At 33.5% G+C, this 26,711-nt stretch overlaps 1 protein-coding gene across 1 annotated transcript in view; it reads left to right on the top strand.

Moving 5' to 3' along the window:
- Positions 1-26,711, top strand: part of LOC140443091 (cGMP-specific 3',5'-cyclic phosphodiesterase-like) — a 238,096-nt gene that overhangs the window by 185,630 nt on the left and 25,755 nt on the right. The window contains exon 6 of the mRNA XM_072534157.1: positions 10,629-10,810. Within this exon, the coding sequence (XP_072390258.1) occupies positions 10,629-10,810 (182 nt within the window). The remainder of the gene's footprint in view (positions 1-10,628; positions 10,811-26,711) is intronic.

Genomic DNA, 26,711 nt, shown 5'->3' with positions numbered 1-26,711 from the left:
TGGCAGACGTTGGTAAATAGGAAATTACTCTTTTTTTGTGAAATGTAATTTTGTCAAAATATGTTTCCTTAAAAGATATTTTTTTAACAACTTACATAGCTACAAAAATGTAGACCAAGAAAAAATGGATAAAACAGTTTGTAGAAGCGGCAAAAAATAAGCAAATAACATTGTAAGAAATAAATGGCAGTAATGTCAAAAAACAGAAATTAAGTAAATGAAAAATGATGTAACTTTATTCAAAATCCAACACCTAAAAAGGTAAAAGAAAGGAGATAATTAAAAATTAAAGGATTATTTCTGGTGCTCCCCAAACTCATATATTACCAGCCACCACTTGTTCTGTTTGTACTAATCATTTCCACTAATCAACAATCTGTGAACAAAATGCTCATTATTTATTACTACAAATATCAATATTCAATTGTACCGTTTAGCAGCTCATATTTGCTACAAATTATTTATCTACGTATTATTTTACATCCTAGCTATTTCGTCTGACAATATTGACTGACGCCAAAGTAATTACTTTACAGAGAAAATATTTGCTGATGTTTATGTCAGTTATTTTAAGTGATGACACATAATGTAACTAAGTCTAGACCATTTCCATAAACATGGAAGATATAAAAGGCAATAAAGACCTTTAATGTCTATTCAAAATTGATTTTTAAATAACTGTTTGCTATTTTGGGATTAAGCCACAATTGATTGTAACGAAAATTACATTTTTAACCGTCTGAAGTTTGACAATTCGATTTCCACTCCGGAAATCGTTTTCAAAAAAGATTATTTAAAAATAAATGTGCGAAAAAATATAACCTACAAGTTGTGTGGTGTGTGTTCTACCAGAGGCGTATTGTACATCCACTAATAATTTTCCAACATAAACATGCCTCATTCTGGTATCAAAGAGACCGCCTTTCAAATCAAGGTTGTCAGACATATTTCCTAAAATTCCTAAGGTTATATTTAAAAAATATTCTCTATTATCTATTCGTTATTATTTAATTGCTAGTCAACGAACGACACTCTTAAAAAATAATCTGAACATATTCTCAAAAATATATCTATAAATTAATTAACTAGGTACTAATATTTCCATGGACTCTTCACTAATGAATTAAAGCAACCGTGAACTTTATATATATATTACTTATACTCTAAGTAATTTTCGAATATCGGCAACATTGTAGTCTGGAGAGAATTTAAACGTTCCGTCCATATCGACGTTGCCATGTTGGTGAATTTAGCGGTAATACTTTTATAGATATAATGATCGACTTTTAAGAAATCAGACAACTTTTAAGAATCCAAGTTCTCAAAAACGGTTTCAAGAATTGTATTATTTTTTTCCAAATTTCATTGATTTTATACCTTACCTGGAAACATGAAAAATTGCAGATATATTAATATGGTATTAAAGTTATATTCACTAATTTTAAACTCATGCATTATGGCAACAGCGAAGCGCAAAGCTATAAATCGTAATGAACACGTGTTTGTCTCGCTATGTGACACCCTAAAATATTTCCTTTTGCAGAGGCGGAGGCTTATTATAAGGTAAGTAATATTATATTTTTCTAGGATGGCATTTTTTAAGATGCATCAACTTCTGTGTTATCAATAAATAATGACAATTATATTAATGACAGCTCCGAATTAAAAAATAAAGATTTGCACGTACAATCCCAAAGAATAGTTTTAAATATGTATGAGTGTTTGAAAAAAGAAAATATTGGGATGGCTGATAATGCAATTGTTCTAATTGTATCTAATGCATTGCTATTGTCGGCCAAAAATATAACAAAGTCTTCTGTCGATTATCACGAAGATATGACAGCCGATTTATTTGAAAAGTGGTTTGTTGAACAACTCTTGCCCAATATTCCGCCGAATTCAGTGATTGTTAGGGATAATGCGTCGTATCATTCCCGCATATTAAATAAAATACCTAATAATAACACGAAAAAGGACGAAATTTTAAAATTTATGCAACTTAAAAACATCACTGTTCCTAAAAAGATTCCAGTAAAGAAAGAATTAATTAGAATGATCAAAAGTCGGAATTTTAAAAACGAATATGTTATTGACACCATTTGCAGCAGGCACGGCCATACTCTTTTGCGATTACCCTCATTCTATTGCATTTTTAATCCAATTGAAATGGTTTGGGGTACCGTAAAAAAAGATTGCGAAAATATAATCAGTCACCAACATTAAGCGCAGTGGCCATTGAGAATATTCGAGAAATAATTAGTGGCATTATTAGCGATGTGTGGAAAAATTGCGAAGCTCATGTTGTAAAAATAGAAAACAAATATCCTGTTTTACCGGCAATAGCACCAATAGTTATCCAACCTGGGAACGATTCGACTTCAGAAGACTCTGACGATTCTTTTCAGTCCTTCTAATTAATTTCTTTACAGCTATCGCGATGCATCTTGAACACTAGTATTCATTATTATTCAGTGTGTCGCATTTAAGATGAAGACACCTCTATATATCAGCTACTAAAATACATACAGATTTGACATTTTGCACAGTCATACATGTTGATAGTGCACATTTTTTTAAGATAGTCATCTGAAATTTAAATATAAACGCGGCTTACTGCGAATCCACAAACAGGGTAAATTTTCGATATTTTGCTTCGCGTTAGAGAAATCGGAAAAACTTATTTGGAAAAGTTGTTCCACTTATTGTAACCGCACATACCAAATTTCATGACAAAATTCACAATTTTAGTTTTTCAGTATTATTTGTGTAATCTCGATCCTAAATCTACAATTGGCTGTCTAAAGATGCATCTCGGGACAGCCAACTGTCCGTTTTAGTATCCCGACTACAATTGAAGAGCTTATTTCCAAAGTGTCTTAAATCCATATAATGAAATCCATGAAATTACAGATTTTCATACAAATTTAACATACAAATTATACAATTTTACAATTTTCATATGCACTTTTAAATGGTAAATAAGAAGTTGTTTTGGTACATATAACTTTATTCTAGACTTGAAGAAATCTATAAAGTTTAAAAAAAGAAAATTTAAAAAATCGAAATTTTGGATTTAAGACACTTTGGAAATAAGCTCTTCAATTAATGAAAAAAGTAAAAGTGCGAATTTTGACATAAAACTTTGTTATGTGGGGTTTTAATAATATTTGGAACATCTTTTCCAAATAACTTTTTCAGATATCTCTAACTCGAAGCAAAATATTGAAGATTCACCCTGTTTGTGCATTAACAGTAGGCCGTGTTTAAAAATTAAATTTCAGTTGACTATCTTAATTGCTGGATAGACAATCTTTTAAAATTTTCTGACAGAATGAGCCATTATTTACAGATAATTGTAAAAAAATATTATGGTTTATGTAAAAACTAAATAATAAGTCCAATATTCTTATAAATCACTAAAATTAACAAGCTTTAATTTGAAAGAATTAATTTGTTATTTATCGATGTTGTGAGCCCGCTCCCATTTGAAAAAAAAAACTGATTCTGTCCTTTGAAGAGTCCTATTCAAAAATGCCCCATTTAAACAAATCGAAGGTTGAAGGGTGCGGGACATTTTTGCCGGAAACAATTCAAATTCAAAAGATCACCTTTTTCTGCTACGGAAAATATTGCTCCGATTTCTCACCAAAATCAATGTTGAGACTTTAGTTTAGATACTCTTGAATCTCAAAAATACTCATTTACATCTTTTTCAAGCCTCGAAAATGCATATTAGGTATCGCATTTTTCAGATTTTAAATCGCTTATATCTCCAAAACTATAAACTTTTGAGAAAAATGACATAGATCTTATTTAGAGTCACCCAAAAAACTAAAAAATATTTTTTGGAGCACAAAAGGTGATATTTTGAATTTGTTTAAAAAATTGTTTAAACAATTTCTGCCCAAAAATTGAGAAATTTTCCTGAATATAATTATGTAAAAATTATATGATTTTTCTTGAAATATGAAAGAATCAAAGAATCTCAAAAGCCGACGCTTGGCAAATTGACATTGGAAAAAGTATAACAGAGGCCCCCGCAAAATGAAGCTTGCCGAGAGGCTCCAATATATCAGGGGCCCCATCTTTTCGTCTAATATTGTAAAATGTTTTATTGTTATATTATTTTACGCATGCATACGCAACGTTTTTTAAGCAGTGCCTGGAAATCTTCAAAAACTTCCCTCGATTTACCAAAAAGCGCCCTGTTCTCGTAACCGTAGGAGGTCAGGAGCATGTAACAAACAACGAAGTCATGAGAAGAGTCAACAAAAGAATGGAAATATTGGAAACCATCAAGACACGAAAGCTGCAATACCTGGGGCATGTTCTGCGTAATAAAAGATACAATATACTTCAATTAATTATACAAGGGAAAATCCAGGGCAAGAGATTTGCAGGAAGGATGGTTGCGTAACTTGAGAAAATGGTACGGATGTTCATCAATCGAACTATTCAGAGCGGCAGCATCTAAGATCAGAATAGCCATGATGATTGCCAACCTCCGTCGAGGAGATGGCACGTAAAGAAGAAGATCATCTCCTATGTGCTCCTTCTATAAACATAAACTTAATTCTTTCTGGTCTTTCGACCTTTTATGATAACGACTATAAACTATAATGCTTTGTACGTGATTATTGAAAGTTTTGAGAATTGCAATTTTGCGAATTTTAGAACAATATCTCTAGATCTAGAAATGCTATATATGGCAGTAGTTTCTTATATCCTTACATTGTTTGGTTGTTTGCATTTTTTGTTATTTGTGTTGCTTTACGATTATAGTTGCATCAATTTGGTACCCACTTATTTATCAATTATTGACAACTTTTCTTTTGTAATCAATGGACAATTTCTTAACAGATAAACGGTAAGATAAGGAAATTATAACACTTACACTTATAATAACGCTCTTATTGTCATATATCTACAGGAGACAAAATGACTGCTAAGAGGGAGTATAAAGGTGGTTCAGAAAAGCGAAAGCTACGTGCTCAAGAATCTGATCAAAAACAAAAATTATTGTTCTGAAGCTATTTTCTTGTGGCATTTTAAATTAATTACTATTTAAATGGGAATACGCCACAATTAAAGGTTAAAATACGTTTATTGACGTTTCAATTTCCACTTCGGAAATCGTTCTCAAAATACAAACATTAGTAAATTAAACAAATTTTGTTTTTAGTTACTTAGTGAAAAATTCTTCTAATAATTTAATTTTATCTTACTCATCTATATTGACAATTCGGACATACATTATACATTTCAAAGTAGACGACTTTAAAATGATATTGCCAATATTGTTGAGTTGCGTTCCTGGGACGACTTTACTTATAAGATAGTTCATTCGATTACATGAAATCAACTTTAACTTGAGAATATCCGTCAGAAAAGATCATAACGTGTAATTCGTCTTTAAAAAGATAAATACATGCCATGATGACAGTAAAATTCTCCTGTTAGTGATTCCATAGTAAATTATGAGGAAAAAACCAGGAAAAAAAACCTCATAATACTATCCCGACATGGTAAGTATTTGATCTTGCATTTAGTTTACCTTCAATAAATACCAAATTCCGATTTTATATGTTTGTTATTTAAAAAATATAAATGATGTATTCTCTATATGTTACTGACTTACCAATACTGGTATTTTCCTTTTAAAGACGAATTACATGTTATGATCTTTTCTGACGGATATTCTCAAGTTAAAGTTGATTTCATGTAATCGAATGAACTATCTTATAAGTAAAGTCGTCCCAGGAACGCAACTCAACAATATTGGCAATATCATTTTAAAGTCGTCTACTTTAAAATGTATAATGTATGTCTGAATTGTCAATATAGATGAGTAAGATAAAATTAAATTATCAGAAGAATTTTTCACTAAGTAACAAAAAACAAAATTTGTTTAATTTACTAATGTTTGTATTTTGAGAACGAGTTCCGAAGTGGAAATTGAAACGTCAATAAACGTATTTTAACCTTTAATTGTGGCTTATTCCCATTTCAATAGTAATTAAAAACAAAAATTACCACAAATTTCTTTATTTTTTGTGACCACTGATGAATTCAAACAGCAGCCCAATGAAGCTGATAAAACATCAATAGATCTAGTTGGTCTTGTCAAGAAACAACAATTATTACTAATCCCACTCAAAACGAAAATGACAACCCAGAAATAAAGTTGGACGTTGAAAACGTTGAAAACTAATATAATTAATACTAAAGAAAAAAAAGTGTATATCTATACTAATAATTGCTAGTACAAAAAATGTATCTATTCGAGTCAAAAAAAACTCATAACATCCCTATAACTGAATCAAACAAAAAGAGAAAATGATAGCAAGAAAAAACAAATATCAGCAAAAACAGGAATACTCACTTCTCGTCCAGGGACTCATCAGGACATTTGTTCAAGACATTATTAGCAATAGGTCACGGAAAGAAAGGTAAATAACAATTGGGTTAAAACAAAGGTTAACGAGCTTAGCTAAGATTGACTACAGACACACATTTGCACTATGTATAAATTTAATCAGACAATCATAGACTTTTTTATTATTAGTAATATATTGCAAGATGTTTAAAAGAGTTCCTCCATGCCGAAGATATTTGGAACACTTAAAAAAGACGTGGTTAAGATCTCCTTGTTCTTTCACAAGACAAGTTTCGCATAAGTCTGAATTGTGTATTTTGATTTGTGCAAGACGAGCAAGATAACAAGCGTGGCCAAATCTCAATCTTATTAAAGTTGTTGTATATTTACGGGCGGTATTGAAATTCTTAAACCATCTATAATTAGAGATGTGTGGTTGTATATACACGTATTGTGTTGTTGAGTGGTCGCAAATAGTTTGCCAGAAAGTATTCCAACGATCTGTTTGATTTCTTTTAGAGATGAGAAAAGCGTCAGGAACACAAATTCTCTCATCTGGTAAAATTTCAGCTGCAGAGGTTATTGCAGCTTTAGCAATGGAATCAACATTTATTTGAGTTGATAGTTTTGAAGAAATGTTCCATTAACAAATGGATAATTAATACCAAAAAATGGCATTGAAGACAATGGCAATAGCGAGACAAGCAAGACAAGAGCAAGAAAAATAATAGAACATTAGGAAAAAAACCTAGAAATATATATCGACGAAGAAGACAATGAGGGAGGACAATGGCGAAGATGCTATCAGCAGTGAAAATTCAAAACGACTCGTCAACCCCATTTCAAATACATAGGGAGTTAAGGCAGGGAGATGCGCTGGCGTGTCAGCTTTTAATGTCGCCTTAGAAAAAGTTGTACGAGACGCTAATTTAGATAGCAGGGGAACAATATTTAATAGATCAGTCCAAATTCTAGCATATGCAGACGACGTGGACATTATAACAAGAACTAGGGCGAGAACTGCGGAAATCCTAACCGAGCTAGTAGCAGCAGCAGAACGAATGGGGTTACAGATAAATCAAAATAAAACCAAATTCATGGCGACTAACACAAACACAAGAGCTGGAAATGTTGACACAAATTTACTCATCAATGACCAAAACTTCGAAGCAGTCAAAGAGTTTATATATCTAGGGACATCAGTTAACCCCAATAATAACACATCTGAGGAAATAAAAAGGCGAATAATAATTGCAAACAGGTGTTATCATGGTCTATCAAAGTACTTAGCTAACAAACGTCTGTCTCAAAAAACTCGTATAACGCTGTATAGAACACTGATAGTCCCCGTTCTCACATATGGATCAGAGGTATGGACGCTAACGAAAACAGATGAATCTGCTCTATCCATTTTTGAAAGAAAGGTACTACGCAAGATATTCGGAGCGGTCTGTGAGAACGGAATATGGAGGCATAGATATAACTTTGAACTGCAGAATATCTACAAGCATACGTTTGGTGGTAAAGATATTACCACTATAATTAAGCGAAACAGCCTGCAGTGGGTAGGACACGTAGCCCGGGCCCCTGAGTCAAACATGATAAAAAAGATTCTAACAGCGCAACCTGTGGGAATGAGAAGACAGGGTAGACCAAAGCTGAGGTGGATGGACGGGGTAATACAAGATGCCGAGAAAATCGGAGTCGGCAACTGGAAAATGCAAGCGAGGGACAGAATAGAATGGCGTAGAAAGCTTGAGAAGGTCGAGGCCCTCTAAGGGCTGTAGCACCAAGATGATGATGATGATATATCGACGAGGTTACGAGGTATATAGGTTGATGAAGACTACACAAAAAAGTCATGGAAAATAGAAGGGCACTGTATCCCCTGCTAAGGGAGGCTATATAATATAAGAGATGCAAAGCAATGACCACATATAACAAACTAATCCAAGTAGACATTGTTGACTATATAAGCAAAATAAATATCTCCCGAAATAAGCAGCTACACAAAACAACTAAAATGAATACAACTTCTTCTTCAAGAGCCATATCGGCGAATTTCATAATTTTATGTAGGTATTTAGGTAATATCTTAACGAAAATTACACCTACATAATTTCAAAATTTTACCTTGTATTATTCATAACAGACCCTAGACAATATTCTTCTTTGAGGTGAGGTTATCAAGTAGCTTCTAAAAACATAAAAATATACAGGGTGTTACATTTAAAATAAAGATGTTGGACTATGCTAGGTATAAAAATTTACTCAAATACTTTTGTAGATTTTCATACAGTAAATAAATACGAGTATCTTATAAATACATGTTTCCCTAAATTTCTCTGTTGCATATACAATAAACCACAAAACAAATTCAAATTAAATATAGTTCAATCAATATCTCGTTTCCATTATTTGCATGTGTATTTTTCTAAAAGAATTTACTTTAATTAGTTCCCTATCCAACAACTCCTTCCCGGGTTCTACTTATAAAAACAAACCTGTCGACAAACTCTTAACAATGTTTATTGCTCCTATTGGAGGTCCAAAATTCTCCTTAGTTATGCTTCGCTCCAAGAATAGTAAATTATTTTACTTACAAATACTTCAACTACAGCTTTCAACACTTTCTTTGCACTACTTTCCGCCACAGTAAATTTTCTTTTACCGGTTTAAAAAAACAAACTATCGGCACACTCCTTTCGATTTTGTCTTCAATCGCTTCAAGTCCCGCATCCGATGATCCTCCTTGCTTTTTCAATCTCATTCCCGTCTGTATATCCCTTCCATAATTTCTTGTAACCAATCAAAACATTCTTTCTTTGCATTCAACCAACTTTCAAAACTCTCCAAAGTCTTAAAACTCAACTAATTTCAAATTCCCGTAATTGTGTACAAATCATACAAGACAATAACTCTCTACTTTCTCCTTCGCCGTTAATGACCGCTTTTGAGATAACAGAAATGAATCCCTGAAAACGACAGGTAGATATCATATTTCAATGCAACCTATTATTTACAAACTATTCTTAAATCTATTGATTTCCATAATTTAGAAAGTCTTAGTTCAAACATAAATCTAAAATTGACAAAGTCCCTATTTTAGCACTTCACCAACACTATAAAATTAAAACCGTATATCTAGAATAAAACTATAACATAATTTTACAAATTGTTTGTCTTCTTCTTCTTTTTCTCTATACATTTTTCTCTATATACAATTTCGGATCATATTAATATACACCCATGGACAAAAATATCGAATATTTTAAAATTTTCTAATTTTTGTTTTTTCAAAATAAATTCTGGTCAATCAAGTCGTTTATTGTAAAATAGAGTTTATTTTAACGATGTTTAATGAACAATTTTAAGTTTTTATGCGGAGAAAATTGCGAAAAAAATAAATGTTTAATATTAAGTAAATAAGGTTATTTTACTCTAAACTTAAATGATATTTTAAATTGCCTAAACAAGTCGTTTTAACTAAAAAAGTGCATGACCAGTAACGAGTATTCCCCCTCTGGCTCTTATTACTGCTTGCATCTTTCTCATCATACTTGCAATTAAATTTTGGACATATCCTTGGGAAATTGCATTCCATTTATCCTATGCCGCAAGCCGAAGCTGCTCTATCGTATTTGGAACGGGTTTTTTTTGTCGTATGCTGCATTTTAGGTAATCCCATATGTGCTCTATTGGATTTAAATCCGGGCTAAATGGTGGCCAATCCAATCTTCAAATTTGGACCTCATCAAGATAATTACTTACTATGGGAGCGAAATAGCAAAACAATATTTAATCAAACTTAAAACTTAATAAATAAAACTAAAAATAACCGAATTAGTATTTTTCCTTTACGTGAAGAAGGTTTTTTATGGTAAAATGTACGAATGACATTAACCACTGAATAAACGTCAAAATAAACGTCAAAATATTTTAAACCAGTTGAGTACATCAGCCTACTATATAGTAGTTTTATCAGTAATCTAAAATTATTTTTAAATAATAGTAACTAAAAAAAAATTGGAAAATTTCAAAATATTCGATATTTTTGTCCATGAGTGTATATACCATATGTTTGTAATAACTGGATTACCCACTGTAAAAAATACTCAAGCAATAATTTAGTAATTAAAATACTAAAATTTCTTGTACTTCTTTTTGACTTTTTTTCTTTGTAATTAGTAGAAACTTACAACACTAACTCCAATTTACCTGATCCCTGACTGAAATTCTTATGTTGTTTCAGAGCCACTTAGAGCGAATCATAGAACGTCCAGGGAAGTCTCTCGAGCGTTACGCTCCCCTGAATCGAGTGGAAAGCGGCACTCTGACAGCGGAAGACATGCGAGAAAATGGATTACGGAAACCGAGCGTATTTACAACCGTGTTTGAATTGAGAGATTGTGGAACACAGACGCTAGTTTCGAGGTAATTAATGATAGATTACTGACTATACCGCTGTGAGCTTCGCTATCGGTACACAATGACGTAGACAATCGGACGGGTTAGGGGTGAACTGGTCCAGTCAATAGTAGTAGTCGATTGAAGTGAATTAATTTCGTTTGGAAGTTATAGTTTGGATTTGTCGCATTGTGTTCGACCCCTTTGTAGACGGGACATTAATTATTATATTCTAATCTTGAACGAGGTCTTTAATTAAATACATTAGGTTTTTTTTTCCCATCGATTATTATGCACATTTCGGTTTTTTTTAATTCAAATAGTGGCAAAGTGAAATGTTTATAATTTTTCCCTTTTATGCATAACATTTTAAGCGTAAAGAGATATGGCAGTGTACTATTACAGTATTTTCATTATATATTTCAAGAATTTCTACAATGCAATAAAAGAACGACGGGCACTTATCATTAAAAATAATAGTCCGGGAGATAGCATTACAAATACAAAAATCATAGTAAGCCGGCTAATATTAACACCCTGTATAATTATTAAAGTTATAGACGCTAATGATAACGGTCTCAGACTCATTGTCTCAGTAAATTTTGCGATGCCCAAAAACATGGTAATAGCTGGGACACGATTTCCTCATTAAGATATACATAAAGGAACTTGGAAATCTCCTGATAATTAAACGATTAACCTAATAGATCATATATAATCATCGATGCAAGACACTGCTCTTATTATTAGATGTTAGGTCTTTTAGAGGAGCAAACATAGATAGTGATCACTATTTAGTTAAAGCACGATTTAAAGAGAGAATATACAATTTAAAAAAGGAGATCGGGAGAAGGAGAGAAAAAATCGACATTAATAAACTAAAAAATCCCGACATTGCAAATGTATACAAACAGCAAACAGAAGATCAAATAAGGACAAAAAACTTGAAAGAAGAAGTAGACATTAACCTTTTTCTTCTTCAAGTGCCATCTTCGTTCCGAAGGTTGGCGATCATCAGGGCTATACGTATTTTCGAAACTGCTGACCGAAACAATTCGTTGCTGCTACAGCTATACCATTCCCGTATATTCTTTAGCCAGGAGTTTCGTCTTCTTCCTATGGACCTTTTTCCTGCTATTTTCCCTTGCATAATTATTCGAAGCAGTTCATATCTTTCGCCTCTTGTAATGTGTCCCAAGTATTGCAGTTTTCGTTTTTTGATCGTAAATATGACTTCCTTTTCTTTATTCATTCTTCTCAAGACCTCGACATTTGTGACTCTCTCGGTCCATGATATTCTCAGGATTCTGCGATACATCCACAGTTCAAATGCCTCTAATTTCTTGGTATCAATCTTTTTCAACGTCCATGACTCCATTCCGTAGAACAGCACAGAAAATACGTAACATCTCATCAGGCGAAGTTTCATTTCAAGGCTCAAATCTCTTCCGCAGAACACTCTTTTCATTTTAGTGAATATGGATCTGGCTTTTTCTATTCTTATTTTGATTTCTGCTGAGCTATCGTTGTCTTCATTTATAAAAGTGCCTAAATATTTGTATTTGCTAACTCGATCGATAATTTCATTGTGTAAATATAAATTTTGGACATTTTGCGTTGATTTCGATATTATCATAAATTTAGTTTTCTTTATGTTCAAAGATAGTCCATATTCTTCGCTGCAGTCTGCTATCTTATTCACCAATGTCTGTAGCTCTTCAAGTGTTTCTGCGATCAGAACGGTGTCGTCGGCAAATCTTAGATTGTTTAATCTAACACCATTTATTTTAATACCTACGGATTTCTCAGAGAGTGTTCTATTCATTACGTCTTCGGAATAGAGATTAAACAGGGTTGGTGACAGTATACACCCTTGTCTCACACCTCGCTTTATTTCAATTTCTTCAGTGGTATTATTCTCTACTCTCACTACTGCTTTCTGATTGTAGTACATATTTGCTATTAGTCGGATGTCTCGTTTATCTAAATTCTTTTCTGTCAGGAGTCTGATTAGGTGATCATGCCGCACTTTATCAAAGGTCTTGTTGTAATCTATGAAACACATGAATACATCTTGATTTATGTCAAGACATCTTTGAGATATAACGTTCAGTGCAAACAACGCCTCTCTTGTTCCAAGTCCATTTCGGAATCCAAACTGGGTATTATTGATGTCCATTTCCAGTTTTCTGTGTACTCTAGAGTGTATAATTTTCAGAAATATTTTCAGTACATGGCTCATCAGACTAATTGTACGGTAATCACTGCATTGTTTGGCATTTATCTTTTTTGGTATAGTAACAAAGGTGGATAAAAGCCATTCTTGTGGTATTTTTCCTGATGTATAAATGCTATTGAAAAGTTCAACTAAAATGTGAATTGAGTCTTTTTCTATTAGTTTAAGGATTTCCGTTGGTATTTCATCTAGACCTGGGGCTTTACCATTTTTCATTCTTTTTAGTGCGTACATTACTTCTTCTTCCGTTATTTCTGGACCTTCGTCTCCTTGTATGTTACTTAGCTCAGATTGTTGTCTATCATCTGCAAAGAGTTCTTCAATATAGTTTTTCCATGTCTTCAACTGTTCTTCTAGTTCTGTTATTATTCTTATTCTGTTATAGACATTAACCAACCATGGGCAAATATACGAGATATTCTGTTACAGAAATCGGTTGAAATATTGGGCAAAACCAAGTCAGAAAAAAGAAATCATTGGTTTGATCATGAGTGCGAAATGGCCAGAAATAGAAAGAACGCAGCATATCAAAAAAAATAAAGAAGTTTATTCGATAAAAACGAAACAAGGAAATACTACAAATCCTTAAATAATAGCCGTTGAGAATTTAAACCACGATTAAAATCTGTAAAGACACTAACGGTGAAATTCTACATGATAAAAACTCAGTTCTTAACAGATGGGCATAACATTTCAGCAAACATCTTAATATAAACGATATTGAAGGAGGTTCTTCTTCTTCTTCTGGTTCCTATCCGTTTCGGATGTTGGAAATCATATTGGCAATCATGACCTTGATCGAAACAGCTCCGTTGAGGTTTTCTTAAACCAAGTTCTTAAATTCCGCAGCCATGATATTCTCCTTCTACCGGGTCCTCGCTTACCTTTGACTTTACCTTGCAATATAGACTGCAGCAGGGAGTAACGGTGCTGATTTCTCATGAAGGAGGTTACAACATAGAAAATCAACAAAATCTACAATGTCAACTACACAGTAAAGTCCCAACAAGAGAAAAAGTGTCAAATGCCATCCTAAAACTCAAAGACAATAAAGCCCCAGGAATCGGTAAAATCTGTTCGGAAATTTATAAAAAAAAAGGTAGGGATCAACTTATATGGCAGAATGAATGGGTACCAGAAGAGTGGCTAAAGGGAATAATATGTCCGTTGCATAAAAAGGGTGATCAACTGGAGTCTAAGAACTATAGAGGCATTACTCTGTTAGCATCTGCGTATAAAATCTTCGGCAATGTATTGTTTGAAAGACTTAAACATTTTACAAAGGATATTGTTAGTCAATATCAATGCATATGTACTGCTGAAAAGTCAACTACACATCAAATTCAACCACATAGGTAGATTTTAGAAAAGTCACTAGAATATAACATATATACACACCATCTCTTCGTTGACTTCAAAGCAGCCTACGACAGTGTGAAAAAAACTGCATTATATAATGCAATGATAGACTTTGGGATCCCATCTAAGTTAGTTAAGTTGGCCCAACTAACAATGTAAAACGTAAGCTCATGCGTTAGAATTGAAGCAGAAAACTCTACGTTCTTTAACAATAATAATGGTCTAAGACAGTGGGGCGCGCTGGCGTGTCTCCTCTTTAATATTGCCCTGAAAAAGGCAATCAGACAATTAAATATTAGAATGAATGGAACTATTTTTAATAGATTGGCGCAAATTCTCGCATTCGCTGACGATATAGTTATAGTAGGCAGAAGTATGAGAGACATGGTGCAGTGTTTTACAAGGCTTGCGGACGCAGCAAGTGAATTAGGAGTTGTGGTAAACGAGGAAAAAACCAAATATATGTTGGTTTCTAAAAACGCTCGAAATATCCAACAGAGAATTCAAATTAACAACCATACCATTGAGCAAGTCAAAGAATTTAGATATCTTGGATCACTAGTAAACGCAACAAATACGATACTCGACGAAATAAAAAGACGCATAGCAATAACAAACAGAACTGTTCACGGTCTCCAGAAACATTTAAAAAATAAAAATATGAAACGTGCAATAAAGCTTAATATATACAAGACCTTAATAAGACCGGTTTGGGGCTGAAACGTGGACCTTATCTCAAAATGATGAAAGACTTCTTGGTATTTTAGAGAGAAAAATTCTTAGAAAGGTTTGCTAGGATGTCAGATCACGAATACACGAAGAGATTAACATTTTCAAAACCAGAGGGCACAAGAAGCAGGGGACGACCACGAATGAGATGGATTGATGATGTGGAAGAAGACCTACAGATTTTAAGGGTCAGAAAATGGATAGCAGTTGCTAGGAATCGACAGGAGTGGCGACTTATTTGTGACTAGGACAAGATCCACAACGGATTATCTAGCCACTTATGATGATGATAATTATTGAACAATAATTATACAGGGTCATCAACAGAATCAACAAAAACCTCATTAAATTTGTGTTGTGGTGGGTGGGGCCTAGGGGGTTCATGGGGGTTAGTTCTCTTTCATGTTATTTTAGTTCCTCCTTACTATCCTAGAAAACGTTTTAAGCATTTTTCGATATCAGCTTTTGTTTGCGAGATATACCCCATTGTAAGTTTTAAAATTGACACTATAGAGTGTGTTGACAACGTTTAATCAATAATGAAACTTCCATATATTTTACACATTTGGCCTTCAGAATCTAGTTTATTGTTTCTTATATTTCTTTGACACCTAAGGTTTCTTAGCTTTCCACTTTTAGTTACAAAAAGTTAAGTGGCTCCCTCTTTCTATTTTTATCTACTTTTCTATGGTAACCTTTCCTACATTTCTCTCTGTCTATTTCTCTATCAATCTATTTATCTATCCTTTCGTATCTTATCTTTGATAATTTCTTCTGGTATACAAGATACCGATTCCAAAACCTAGTTTTGAATCCACTACTCGCTCTCCACCAACCATCTGGCTGCCGTTCGCAGTATATCCATTGGTGAACTCAGGTAATTGTATACAATGAAATCGATTTAATAATAAATATTTTAAAAACCCAGTTTATGACAAACCTAGTGACTAATTCTCCTCTTTAAATAAATAACATAACAAACAAACATCGAAAATAACGACTTGCCCATCTTAACATCAGAAATAAAATACGCCTTAAAAAATATGAAAACCGGAAAAGCCTCTGGACCTGACTACGTTCATAGTGAAATTATACAACTTTTGAAAGAAGACAATTTAGAACTATTATCAAGACTCTTCAACAGTATATACAAGACTGGTACAATTCCACAAGATTGGTTAACGTCTACGTTTGTGCCTATACCCAAATCAAACTACGCAAAAAAATGTAACGACGTTCGATTAATAAGTCACATGCCCCATATTCTGAAGCTATCTCTAAAAATTATCCATAACAGAATTTACAAAAAATGCGAAGAAGCTATGGGTCCGGAACAATTTGGCTTTCGAAACGGTATGGGAACTCGAGAAGCTTTGTTCAGTTTCATTGTTCTCATACAAAAGTGTCGAGATCAACAAAAAGATGTCTACTTGTGCTTTATAGATTATGAAAAGGCTTTTGACAAAGTCAAACACGATCAGCTAATAGAATGCTTGCAAAAAAAGAACCTTGATCCAAACGACATTAATACAATACGTGAACTCTACTGGAACCAAAACTCCTCTGTCAGAACTGAAATGGGTGAAACTGAAACCATAAACATCCAAAGAGGAGTTAGACAAGGTTGTATACTATCACCACTATTATTCAACTTGTACTCAGACGACATATATGCACATGCTCTAGATGAAGTACAAGAAGGAATAAAAGTCAATGGAAAAATCGTGAACAATATCAGGTATGCCGATGATACAGTACTGATTGCTGGCAGTGAAGAAGAACTACAAATTCTGTTAACCAAAGTAGTGCGAGAAGGAGAACTATACGGCCTTAAGGTAAATGTAAAAAAAAAACAAAACAATGGTAATTTCAACAAAATAGACACCAGTTATAAACATAGTAGTCAACAACAATCTAGTTGAACAAGTGAAAAAGTTTAAGTGTCTAGGCTGTTGGATACATGAAACCTTAGACCAAGAACAAGAGGTTAAATGTAGAATGGAACAGGTAAGAAACACCTTCTTAAAGATGCGACAGTTACTCACTACCCGTAATCTTGAATTTGTCCCTACGATACTGCATGATAAAGTGTTAGAGAGCTTTGAGATGTGGGTATTTCGTCGTATGCTGAAAATTCCATGGACCGACCGCGTTAGAAATGAAGAAGTTTTAAGGCATATGAATAGAGAACGTGAACTCACAGAAATTGTCAAGAAGCGTAAAAGGTCTTATCTTGGACACATATTTAGACACGACAGGTATAACTTCCTTCAGTTTATTATAGAAGGGAAAATAGAAGGCAGACGCGGCCCGGGTAGACGACAAATGACTTGGCTGCGCAACATCAAAGATTGGACAGGATTAGACTTTCAAAGTTTAATAAGGAAAGCCCAAAATAGGGAAGACTTTGCAGAGGTCATCGCCAACCTTCGCTAAGAAGACGGCACCTAAAGAAGAAGAAATAAATAACACTAATATCAATTAGGTCACTAGGTATAAGCATATCTGGAATTAAATAGGCATCGAAGAAGACAATCAAACACATAAGATTCAGTGATTATGTCTTACCTGACAGCATTTGGAAACTTTGGAAATTTGGAAAATACATATAATGCACAGAAAGATAAAAAGATCAATGCTGGTAAAGTCAAAAGGACCGGGTTTCAAATCATTAGGAATTGACCAAATATGTCGCTGGAATGACGGATTAGCGGTGGACAAGAAAAATAGTGGAATGGCGTTCGAGATACGGAGGGTAAAGAAGTAAAGCCACGCCCCCAGCAGATGGACTGCAATTTGCTGGAAACTGGATAAAAATGAAACAAGATAGAGAGGAGTGGCAAACACTCAGAGAGGCTTAAATTCAGCAGTAGACAGTAGAAGTCAAGCTTTTTAACTAGAATTAATTTAAGACCATTTTTATTTCGAATTTATTTGGAGTACATTCTCTAAGCCAATGAAATTTCTCTCAGTTTAATAAAATACTCTTCGTCAACAACTCTTTCATCATTTAATAATAAATACTTTATTTTTTTACACAATAAAAATACAACAAATCTTCTTTTAACTCTAAAACAGTGAAGCGTTCAATACTAAAAAACTAGCGTTCTTGAAACAGACCACCATAACAATTACATTTCCCTCTGGTTAACTTCGAACAAAGAACACAGTAATGTAGAAGTTTTACTGGAAGAGTTTTATTATTAATGAACGCCTTCTTGCATACACAACTTCCCTGAATTAACGGCTGCTCATTTTGACGTTAAGTAGGTACTTGGGAGTCACTAAAACTCAAATCATTTTCTCATCGTAGTAATGAACATCTCGATTCTGCCGTGTAATTACTTTTAACCGCAATATATGGATATTACTTGTGCCAGTGTAGGTCCTGATGAAAATTATATGAAAAAAAAGTTTTACTTTTTCCATTTTTTACTTTTATGGAAAGAGGACATTGAAAACTACTGTTTGCATCAAATGTATTTATTGAATCTTGAGAATTATTGGTTTTTACAAGAACTGTCCAATTAAAAAAGTAATAAATATACAGAAGATGATAAACATGATATTCCTAATTTATACAGATGTTCAATATATTTGCCGTGTTGAGTTTTATTCTCACAATAGTCACACTTAGTAGAAATATCGCGCTTTGGTAGGTTATATATAAATATATCTTTATAGTATTTGAATACTTAAATAAGTCTCATACTTAATTTTATCCTTTTTTGTCACACTAGTGTGTGGAACAGTTTGGTTTAACAATAAACATAAAGAAAACAAAAACCATGGTTATAAGTAAGAGAGACAAAGTCATTACAAGGATCCAGATAAAGAATGAAGATATTGAGCAAGTGGACCAAATTAAATACTTAGGAGTCTGGATTATGGAAGATCTAAATCCGAAATCAGAAATTCGCTCAAGAATAGAGCAATCAATAGCAGCCTTTTTGAAGATGAGAAAATTTCTGAGTAACCAAACACTTAATCTGCAAATCCGATATTGGATGGTAAAATGTTATATCCACTCTATTCTTCTTTATGGTATCGAAGCCTGGACTATTAATGTTGAATTAATGAGAAAACTGGAAGCTTTTGAGATGTGTCTTTTTAGAAGAATTTTGAAGATACCATACACCGATCATATTACGAACGAAATGGTGTTGCACAGAATGGGAAGAGACAGATAACTTGTGACCACCATTAAAAGGGGAAAGACAGCATATTTGGGGCACATACTTAGAAATGATAAGTACAAGTTTTTGCAGCTGATTGTGAAGGGTAAAATTGAAGGAAAAAGGGGTCCTGGTAGACGACAAATATCCTGGCTGAAAAACATTCGCGACTGGACCGGGTTAACTACACAGATGCTCTTAAGAAAAGCAGAATCTCACTAACCACTATCAAATTTTGAAAGTTACAGTTCTTCGGACATATTATGCGAAATGAATCCAGATATGCTCTCCTTCAAGCCATCCTGCAAGGAAAAATATTTGGAAAACGAGGTCCAGGAAGAAGAAGAATATCTTCTTAGAATATAACCTCAAAATCTGGTTCAATACAACATCTGTGCAGCTTTTCCGCGCTGCTGCAGATAAGATAAAGATTGCCATGAGGATCGCCAACATTCGTAACGGATAAGCACATCAAGAAGAAGAAGAGGATGTTATCTGCTTCTTTGATATGATAGCCATTAAATTTTAAGTCGCAAAATTCAACCCATCTGTTTAAGATTGAGGCCAGCATTTCCTTCTTCATCCATACAACTCCATATTCTTTGCTCATTTTGTTTAGATTTCTGTAGAACTTTTGAGTTTCGTTTTGATTTCTTAGCCATTTTATGCTTTACATCTGCTTTTCCTCAATTTGCCTTTTTTTCTTCTATGTTATCTTTTTTCTTCTCTTCTTAGGGTATTTCTTCTATGTTCTTCTTGTGCATTCAGCTTGATTTGTCTTAAGAAATGCTCTATTTTTGTTATCTGTTACTTGGCACTCCTCGTCAAATATTTCCGATGCCTTCTCAGTTAATATATTTCTACATCTTGTCCATAATTCCTCCACATTTTTCCTTACCTCCAGGCGTTTCATTTCCTCATCTATTTGTCTCTTATACTCTTTCGTAAAGGTTTTAATGCGCAGATTATTAACATTAATTATGTATTCTCTTATATGTTTATCCTTATTTAGGTTTGATATTATTCCTCTGATTTTTGCCACAACAAGAAAGTAGTCACTATCTACGTTTAGACCTCGGTAGCTTCTGATGTTCATGAGGTCGGAAAAATGTCTTGCATCTATCAGGATGTGATCTATCTGGTTAATAGTTTTGTTGTCATGGGATGACCATGTTCCTTTGTGTATCATTTTATGGGGAAATCTGGTGCCTACTACTCATGTTTTGGTGCTTTGAAAGTTTATTAGTATCAAACCCGTTATTATTTGACTCTTCGTGCAAACTCTCACGTTCTATAATTGGTTGAAAAAATTGCTCTTTGCCAATTTTTGCACTACGGTTTCCAGCAATTATTTTTACGTCATGACGCGCACATCGATCATATTCTTTGTTTAAGGTGTCGAAAATCCATCTTTTTCGTCGTCTTCCTTTTCTTCCGTAGGTGCATGTACACTAAGTAAGCTATGATTAAAGAATGTTCCTTTAAGACATAGATAACATATTCCGTTATTTAGGGATTTAAAGTTAAGGACTAATTGCTTTACTTTTTCACTGAGTAAAAAGCCACTGCCAAACCCGTGTCATGTACTAGGTCCGCTGTAGTATATATTGTAGTCTTTTCTCTCGATAATTCCTGAACCAGTCCATCTCATCTCTTGAATCGCTATTACACTGGCATTTTATTCAGTTCTTGTGTTAGCAATTTAAGAGCGCATAAGGCATAAATGGTTCGCATGTTCCATGTGCAGATCCGTAAATCGTTATTTCTTTGTGGTTTGCTAGGTCATTGTGAATTAAACAGTTTAGCATTTCTTCTTTGTGCTTTTATAACAATAATTTTTTTGACCCAACCTCCTAATCTTCGAATGAACATTTCTCCTGCTCTCATTTGCCTTTACTCTGCTTCCCACTGTAATTGGTACCACAATGGAGGTGAGTCTGAATTAGGTAGGAGAGGCTAGTGACGCTAACAGGATACAGCGTCATATTTTGCGCATTTCAACCCCCTCTTTAGTATTGGCAACCAAAGCCGGCTACATTCTACTGAAGGGTTTGCTACACATTGTTCTTCGTTAAGTAGGATGAGAGCTGCTTCTTTGACTTGTACTCCATTGGATTCTGTGCTCATTTTTTCAGGTACGTTTTCATTTTTGGGATTTGTCGAAGTCAATAATCTTGATGTACGTTTCAAGCTCGTTTATCCTGACACTTAGCAGTCTTGAGGTTTCTCTCACATATAAAGTTATATGTGAGAGATACAAAAGACAAGCTGATATAGGTATTAGAAAATAAAAAGACGTCTCTTCGAAGCATGATTCTGTATCTAGAGTTTTCAGAACGCCAACTTTTCTACAAACAGCTGCTTCAGATTGAAGAAAATGCTTGAAAAAAAATAGGAAAACTCCTTAAAATGCATCTCATAAAAACTAAGGCACCTACGCCCTTTCTTCATTTGCTTCTTTAAAATAGTTATTTAGGTATAGGAAGTTACTTTTGCAATAAGCTTTTTTAGGATAGATTTATCATTTTATGTTAAATATATGTACCAAATAAAGTTTTTGTTGGTAATGTTTTTGGATTTTTATACTGTTTTTTAGATTATCTAAACCTTCCACTTTTTTTAAACTAAACTCAATTTTTTTTTTCTTTAATTTTTCTTACTATCATAAATTTATTTTCTTCTCATTCTTTATATGAGTTTTCTTTTTCTTGTATTATTTATTGGACATCTTCTAACCTCTAGCAGGTCTCCTTATCCGCCATTGTTTTTATTCTCAGACCTTTTACTCCAATAATGCTTTTAAAAATGGAAGTACAGTGAGGTTTTATCTCTCATAAAAACTCTTTCTAATGTTGACTTTTAACATTTTTACATTTTCATATCCACTTTCGCGTTTATATTCTAGTTTATGGCTGATCAAACCAGAATTTACGCGTGTACGTGAAACATAAAAGTATTTTTCCGGAAACGCTTTAAAATATTCAATACCTGAGGCAGATTTGAATAATCTGGATTATTTACATACAAGTTACAAAATTGAATCGAGCATTCTGAATAAAAATGTATTCGATAAAATAAAAGGACGGTATTAAACTGAAAATTGATTTCATACAAAAATAGCTCTTAAAAAGGAAAATTGGTTATCGCTATAACTTTTATAATATTGTATATAAAAGACAGCGAATATTTTATCATTCTAGTCATTTTATCTACAATTCAGGAAATAAAGAGAGTAGGTAAGAAATTCATGGATATATGAAGCAGATTTTAAACAGGATATATAAAGCAGTAAAAGATTTCGTGATCTAAGTACCTACTCTACGAGTTGTTTATGACATATATCAACAAAAATTGTTTCTTTTCCTAGTGTTCTATCAAGTCAGCAATGGTGCCACTCAGTAATAATTTCTAAATTAAGTTTATTATTGTGCTTCATTTCATCTAGTATATGAGATTATTTATATTCAAACTTTTCAATGAAATGTAAATAATGAAATCACTGGGGTGATAATACAACTTGATTATTCACGCGTTTTGACTTCCAACGATTGTTTTTTTTTGATAAATATTTTACTTTTTCAGTTTCCAAAGAAGCTTCTAATAAAAATTGTAAACAATACCCTGGGAAATGAAGATAAAATCGCGCGGTACGGAAATAAAGTTTTTATATCAAATATTGTCTGGAAAAATGATATCGTCGAGTAGGTAAATTTGTGTAAGTTAAAAGAACAGTCTTTGTTGGCAATGAAAGTGTGTATTGATGTGGAAAAGTTTTTAATTATATTGGTTTTTGAACCTTGTTCAGTAGAAAAAATTATTCATAAATCGTTAGTCTTATTTTATTAAACTGATAAGGGTTATATCAACATACCACATGAAATTTATTAAAGCAGAAACACCTTTATTAGAATAGAGGTGGGGATTTATTGAGTGGAACTATTAACATCTCTAATACTCTCATTATTATTAATCAACATGTCCAATAATTTCAAAATCTGTTAGGGATTTTCCGAATCCAGTGCCTTCAAGAAAAAGAGGTAGTAAATAGACTGGAGAAAGACATAAATAAAAGGCTTGAGAATCCAGTCTAACAGGAATTACAAGAAGAATGGCGCAGCATACAGCCAACAGGAAGAGTGAATATAAAGAGGCGCAAAGACTGGTTCGATAAAAAATGTGGGAATGCTTTGGCAAGAAGAAACAAAACAAAAGTAGAAAGAGATAGAGGAAATACCCAAAACACGATCGAAATCTATGTAGCTAGAAAAAGAGAAGTTAAAATAATTTGAAATAGGAAGGGAAGAGCTAGAAAAGTAATTAAAAAACAAAAGAAGCCTACGTAAACAAAGAGGTAACAAATGTCTACCAGGAAATTAAGAAATCAAGAGAAACTAAAAAGTATTGCAGAAACAAAGAAGGTTTACTTCTAAGAGAAACAACAGAAAAATTAAACAGATGGGCGGAAAAGAGAATTGACAAGAAGATGATGAGGGGACGTGCGAGGAACCAACTCAGAATGATGTTAAAGAAGTAATAAAACACCTCAAACTAACAAGAGAGCAGAAGAAAGTGGTATCCCAGCTGAGATTTTTTAGAAAGTGGCGAAAAACTGCAAGAAAGAATGTTCAAAAAAATCGACAATACGAAGTGCAAAAACTATAAAAAAGACGACAATACAAATGCACAAGTATAGAGGTACAGCACTATTAGAAGTGTTCTAGTAGTGCTGTATATTTATTATTACTATGAAAAGATTATTTGCAAAAAATATAATAAATAAGTTTCCACAAAAATCTGAAGACCCGGTGCTTTAAGGTTCAATTTCGTATCAAAGGCATTACAGAAGAGGATCGAGATGGCGGTCAAGGAGAAGAGAGGGAAGAGTAATGGTAGTGACTGAGAAGGAAGGTTTGTTTTCGTGCAATTTTGGAAAAATCGAAAAAGTTTCGCTTACTTCCATGAGTTTTGATGAGAAGAAGGTGATTTGAGCTCAAAATTCCGTGGCTATCTTTGTAATGTGAGTTAGAGATAGTGCAAGCACTCCTGACCACGGCGCAGTAGACGAAATTTGGTTTAGTTCCCACTTCCATGCGAAACGCATTGTACAATTGCACTGTATAATTCCACTGCACTACTACAATGCACTGTATAATTCCACTTACAATAGAACCTTTCTGCCTTTACGTGAATTTGACTTCACCTTCGCGCAGCTCCATGGTCAGGAGTGTTTGAACTATCTTTAATCACCGTCTTGTTGTAAGCAGTGTCCTGTGACAAGGAATTTCATAACAGCGTCCTGAGGACTAAGTAAGCTGACGTGGAAAATAAGCAGCTGAGTTTGAAGAATCACATATTGTTATCATCCAGAATAGCCTTAAGTTCTGTTTTGGTTTGATTTTTCTCAAGAGTTGTCCATCTTCTAGTTTATGTATTCCAAAGGTCGGATCTAGATTGTTTGAAGTTTTTGGGATAAATTTTTTTGTTCAAATGTAAGGTAACAAATTTTTATTTAATAATTTAAAAAGAAATAACCAGCCAGTGAAGTTATTAGTTTTGTTAAATTTTTCTAAATAAACATTTATCGTTAATACGATAATACGTAATTGTTTAGTTAGTTAGCCCCCTAAAAGCAAATTATAATGCTACAAGGGTCAGATAATAGAACAACGGATGGAGTTTAAATATATAATCATCACACAATCTAGGAAACTACGGTAAGCTCGAAACAGAAGTGGAAGATCAAGTGAATAGAGCAAACAGAGCTGCAGGTTGCCTGAATTAAACAATATGAAGATCTGGAAAGAAATGAAAGGCAGAATTTACAAACAGCAGAGATGAAAACCCTTAGAAAAATTGATGGTAAGACTATGGGACACACCTAGATGTACAGATATACAATGAAGATGCAAGGTGGAGAACATCAAGGACGGGATAAGAAATAAAATAGTAGAATGGAACGCTCATGTAAGCCGAATTAAAACAAATAGTAGAAATGTAAGGACGGCGAGAAACGGTTTCCCAATAGGAAGACGATCAGTGAGAAGACCGCGAAAAAGATAAAATGGCACAGAGTCATCCCTAAATCCCCCCAAACTTTTGAGTGCGTTCAAATCAAATGAATTTTGTGGCATCATTAGTTTACCACGTTATTTTTAAAACTTTTTTGTCGCTTATCACTTTTTCGAAAAACTAGTTTTTTCCTAGTTGGCCATAAAATTACAATTAGTTTCTACGGATACAATAATTACAAACAGTTCCATCAATAATAGTCAATAATTTGAAGCTATCATTTATTGTGGGAATAAGATTAATATTAAAAATTTTGATATTTCAATGGCCTACACATTTTAGGAAATGGCAGATATGCATTTAACTTTGGGTAAGTTGGATCAGATTAAATTATGATTTCAATAAACTATCGGGAATATCGTAAGTGAATGTCAAGGAAATAGTGCAGAAGCCGCAAGGCGTTATGCAGTAAAATACCCCAATCGAAATACACCTGATAGACTATTATTGATCGTCGTTTACGGGAAACGGGTACATTAGAACTGCAAGTTGCTGGCAATAGTGGTCGTCCAATAATGAATGCAACTGATGAAGACATTTTAGAAATCATTGAAGAAGTCCCTGGAACAAGGGTAATAGCTGCTAAATGCAAAAACTAAATGTTCCTCACGTAAGGGTTTGGAGGCGTTTGAAGGATCAGCTGCTTAAACCCTATCACTTAACAACGATTCAAGACTTATTGGTTGAAGATTATCCTAAAAGGATTGGATTTTGCGATTGGTTGTTAATGGAAAACACTCGAAATATTAATTTTATTAGAAATATTTTGTTTACCGACGAGGCTACCTTCAGTAGAAATGGAATAACAAACCATCATAACGAGCACATTTGGGCCGACGAAAATCCTCACGTCAAAAAAACGACTCATCACCAAAGGACTTTCAAAGTTAATGTTTGGGCAGGAATTGTGGATAACAATCTAATAGGCCCAGTATTTCTTTCCAATAATTTAAATGGTGATAATTATTTGCAGTTCTTGGCAAACGATTTACAAGAATATTTGGAAGAAGTGAATATTGCAGTTTCTACAAGATGGCGCTCCACCGCATTACAGTAATGAAGTCCGGGAATACCTTTGCAGGCAGTATCCTGGTCGGTGGATTGGAAGGGGTCGTGACGCATCCATTTCTTGGCCACCCAGAAGTTCAGGTCTTAACCCCATGGACTTTAAAATTTTTCTGTGCGCTTAGATTTTGTTGTTTATTTTTTATGAAAAATGCTTTCAGAACAAGAAAGTAACGTGTCCATTTTTTTCCAAAATGTCAAGTAGTTTACTAGATAATGCAAAAAAAAACAGGGGTTTTATTTTGTAACTTCAAAGGGCTGTAACTTTTTTTGTGTACACTTTTGTACTAAGGTA

This window comes from Diabrotica undecimpunctata, chromosome 6 (genome assembly GCF_040954645.1).
Source record: "Diabrotica undecimpunctata isolate CICGRU chromosome 6, icDiaUnde3, whole genome shotgun sequence".
NCBI lineage: Eukaryota > Metazoa > Arthropoda > Insecta > Coleoptera > Chrysomelidae > Diabrotica > Diabrotica undecimpunctata.
This window is presented reverse-complemented; position numbering and strand designations above follow the sequence as displayed.